Below are 4,448 nucleotides of genomic sequence, written 5' to 3'. Positions count from 1 at the left end.
CGAGTACTTTAAAGAACTATAGAGTAGGGAGCCAATAAAAACAATATAAAAAGTAAGTTTATATATATATATATATACACACACAAATAAAGATTTTTAATATTAGACTGTCTGTTCAGCGACAAAAAAGAAAGTGACCTTATTAATAATCTCTTCTCAGTTTCTCTGTCATGGCTGTTTGAATCCTACTCTTTCTATCACAAACACTGTGCAAGTGCTTCTATCCATGGGTTGTTGATGGATATGCCAAAAGAAGCTATAACTTCTACTAAAGCTCAATCAAAGAAGAAAAAAAAAAAAAAAGGGAAAAAAAGGAAGAAGAAGAAGAAGAAGAAGCTAGGACATCTTTGAGGGTTAAATGCCTTAATATACGAAAATCTACATCCTACTATTGTTTGAGGGTTTTCATTTTTTTAGTTTAAAATGTGTTAATATATATAACTACTAAAACAATTAAGTCTTTGTTTCTTCGTTTACCATCAGTTTCAGTTTCAGAAAAATATCGCATATTTACCGCCCCCGCCCCCCCCCCCCCCCCCCCCCCCCCCCACAAAAAAAAAAAAAAAAAAGAAAAAAAAAAGAAAAAAAAGAAAAGAAAAATATCTCCACACATATGCCATGTCAATATTGCTTTATGTAATATCACTTTCCAATTATTAAGGGAATATTATATAATATCGTTTATTCTGTTGCCTACAATGGGGTAAGCGAATTTTTCATTTTTCTCCAAGCAAATTGCCCAACAAAGCCTAAAAATTGAACTCTCAGAAACTTGCATAATTTGATTTTGAAGCCTCATATATATATATATATATATATATAATCAACAGGTAATATTGAAGCAGGCCATATCAAACCTAGGAAGATATAAAGCTCAATACTCAATGGAGAATGACAAGAACAGGGAGAAAAAAAAAAAAAAAAAACAAAACAAAAAAGAAAAAAGAAAAAAGGAAGGAAAAATTACCCTCCCATTTATGTTATCCTTTTCAACTGTGTCACCTTCTGAAAATCTGGAACATAGAAATTCTTTTCCACCTCCCAAGCCAGTTGGGACATGCTATTGAATGTTGACTTTGCACCTTTTTCATCAGACACTTCTGAGGGAAATGGAATGCGGACCTCGAATATACCTGCTTGCGGAGACCAGATACGCATGTCGAATATACCTGCTTGCGGAGACCAGATACGCATGTCGAAGCCTAACCGGTCAACCCATATTAACTTTGCTTCAGAAACCTGCCAGACAAAATGAGAAAGAAGCTAGGATAACTTTTCAACTCAAACTTAGATCAGCTGAACATGATAGAAGACTTAATAAAACGTGCAATTGGCACAAACCGGGAATTCTAAATCAACAAAAATGTTGCAAAAGCGATTAACATCTTCGATATTATGGATGTTAATATCGTTCACTAGCTTTTCTGCAATGTCTCGAAGAGGATCAGGGGGTGCGTTTCTGTAATCTGAAGAATTGATCCAATTACCAACCTGAAATAGTATCAGATATTAGATAATATGCTTTGAGTAAGATCAGTTAAAGTGTGTCAAAACCAATGTTTCACCTGTATGTAAAATTGAACTATTTTCATTTACTTTTTGTTTGAAAAATATGGGTACTTATGCCCAAAGCAAACTCATTCTGCAAGTGCAGTATATCATACTAACCACTCCACAAATTAGAGGTCACTCTTTGATGCAGGATCTAGGAAAGAGAAAGAGAACAGAAGGAGAGAGAAAGAGAGAGGATGAGAGAGGGAGAAACTATATCTGAAATAATCCTTATTATATACCTTTAGGACAGCAGTTAAACCTACGTACATAGTAACTAACAAAGAAATCAATCACTAATTCTACTGAAAATAAGCAACATTCCTAAACTAATAAAACTATAACATGCTAGACAAAATTCGAGAAAAGTTGGAATTTATTCATAGAAATAACATATCAAACGCATAACACAAACAACCCAATATACCTCTTCAAAGTCTTCCATTTGAAGTACTCTTTCCACTGAAACAACATACATGAGATTTTCATCCACTCCTTCACCAAACCTCTTCTTCCATATCGAATTAAGCCGCTGAGAAAAATGGCATTCAACATTGTACTAAATAGTTGATAAAAGAACTAATTATATCCTATGATATATGTATGCTCTGTATACATGTACATGAAAATATAAGCTGATCAAAGCAACATAAATTTAAGTATGTATTTGCATACAGAGCCAGGACACACATTCACATGCTCTCTATGCATATTGAGTTTGACAGACCAATAAAATTCAAGAAAATAAGAAGCATAGGACGGGAAAAAAATAAAAATAAAAATATTAACACAACAGCCCACATTGTTGTTAGTATTGTTGAGTATCCAATAAAAGATGTACAAATGCATCATTGTGGACAAAAAGTGATACATAAGGCAATTAAAATCACTGCTTTTGAGAATTATGCCTCATCTAGATTTGAGTTTAGCTCAAATGCACGTGGACACAGACATAAGTCTAACAAAACCTTCAGATTTGATGATCTTATTAAACATTCATTTTGATGCTTCCAGAAACAAACCTCATTTTACTAATATGCATCAGGAATACTGGAAAAGCAAATACCGAACTTTATTAACAACTTAAACTAATTCACAATTTACATGATCTCGTTTATCGATGCAATTCCGCAATGCAACAAATATAAGTTTGCTAACCCCCATTATCACCCCTTACAACGCCCAAATGACTGCATCTTTCAAGCCTACTAGCCATCAAATGCACCTCACATTTACTAGATTTGGTCTGTCCTTTCTATCCTACATGGTACACCATCGATAAGTTAGACATCAGTGAAACACAAAACACGTAGTTTAAAGATATCCAGGGCTCAGAAATGAGAGATATCTGCCCCTGTCCCTATACTTCAGAACTTCATGGAAGCTTATCAGTAATGAAAATCAGCCTTACTATTTACTTACCATGATAAAGTTTCGACCACACTAGTATAATGTCTGCAGCTTTTCCATTGTAATCATTTATATCTTAACTTCAATCATCATAGCCATGGGTTTGTTACTGCTTAAAATTGTGTTCCTACTGATAAAAATACCATCTTCAGACACAAAACTAATCACCTACCACATATGTTTCAGGTATTAAAGTTGAATTTAGATTTGGGGATTTAAAAATTAAGGGTTTACTACTTCATTACCTAAATCAAATTGTTTGCATGCAATTCTATGCAAGCATTAAATGAAAGAATTATTTTTCACCTTTTTGTTATGGATTCAAAACAGAACTCCTGATTTTAGAGGCAGAACTCGAATTAACAAATCTCTCCCAAAAACAACTGCAACTTCATACAAATCTCTAGCCTTATTAAGAACTTTCATACAAATCTCTTGCGCTAAACCAATTAACCCACCACTCTAATTCCACTCTAATCACCGTGCAACACTAATGGTAGTCTACAAAAACTAAAAAAGAGAAGGTTTCTAATCAAAGCACATACAATGTACCTTCACAACCATTCTATCTTCCGGTTTATCAATGTTACCCAATATAGTGCACTGAGGAGTCCGCAAGCCACACTGATCTAGCTGCAAAATTCAAAGGCATACCTTATCCAAAACTTATATGAAACTTTACCCAATTCAAAAAATTCAACTTTTAAGTCAGAACCACCAAGAGAAAGAGATAGCGAAAAGGAAATATAATGAGGAAGCACCTGAACATGGAGACTAGACGACTTGTTGGTAGAAAACTGTGCATTAGATGAATTCAAACACAAGACCGGAGTTCCTTCATGGTCAACAGCAAAGCGAACGCCAATACCCAGAGGCCATCCCACTTCGGTCAGCGTGGAAAGGGTTCCAACCGATGATAACTCCATGATTGTCCTCGAGACCTCGGCAGGAACCGGCTTGTTGTTCCCCAATTTCAAATGGGTCGGTTCGGATACCGTTGAACGCGAGCATTTTGGAAATTTCGATGGAGTTTTTGGAAACGAGATGGGTTTTGAAACAGTGAAGTGGAATCTTGAATTGGCTTTGTATGAAAAGATTGGAAGAGCCAAGTGGCTGGTTAAAGATTGCGTTTGGGGAAGCATTTGAGGAAGAGACTTTTTTTTCTTTTTTGGATTTTGGAATTTATTATTGAATTGAATCCGAGTTTCGGTTTTATATATCTACCCCACAATCGCTTTGGGCTGGTCAAAGAAAAATGTTAAACTATTCGGTGCTATGCCCTTAGAACGGCTTTATCATTTTTGAATTGAAGTTTTGGGCATTTTTTGGGTTTGTTTTCACTATCTGTATAATTTTCGGTGCTATGTCCAAAATGTTAAACTATAATTTCTAATCAACTTCAGACAAAACGGATTAAATTTTAAATAAAATTATTACTTAATTCTTTTATTTTGGTTATCAAGATTACTAATTAATCATATTAAATG

General features: G+C 34.5%; 1 protein-coding gene across 3 annotated transcripts; it reads right to left on the bottom strand.

The window, feature by feature from the left end:
* Positions 1–800: 800 nt before the first annotated feature.
* Positions 801–4,188, bottom strand: LOC107429532 (glutamyl-tRNA reductase-binding protein, chloroplastic). 3 transcript variants are annotated; one of them, XM_060813746.1, is made up of 6 exons: positions 3,723–4,171; positions 3,514–3,594; positions 1,979–2,083; positions 1,342–1,491; positions 1,170–1,239; positions 801–1,133 (listed from the first exon to the last, which is right to left on the bottom strand). In XM_060813746.1, exons 1-6 carry the CDS (start codon positions 4,101–4,103, stop codon positions 976–978), a joined length of 945 nt encoding a protein of 314 aa, XP_060669729.1. In that variant the 5' UTR covers positions 4,104–4,171; the 3' UTR covers positions 801–975. The 3 variants fall into 3 exon arrangements, with proteins under 3 accessions (XP_060669729.1, XP_015895724.3, XP_060669730.1); XM_016040238.4 differs by having other exon boundaries at positions 801–1,239; XM_060813747.1 differs by lacking the exon at positions 3,514–3,594 and having other exon boundaries at positions 801–1,239; positions 3,723–4,188.
* Positions 4,189–4,448: the final 260 nt, after the last annotated feature.

Source organism: Ziziphus jujuba, chromosome 12 (genome assembly GCF_031755915.1).
Source record: "Ziziphus jujuba cultivar Dongzao chromosome 12, ASM3175591v1".
Classification (NCBI taxonomy): Eukaryota; Viridiplantae; Streptophyta; class Magnoliopsida; order Rosales; family Rhamnaceae; genus Ziziphus; species Ziziphus jujuba.
Note: the sequence above shows the minus strand (reverse complement) of the source record. Positions and strands in the feature narration are given on the sequence as shown.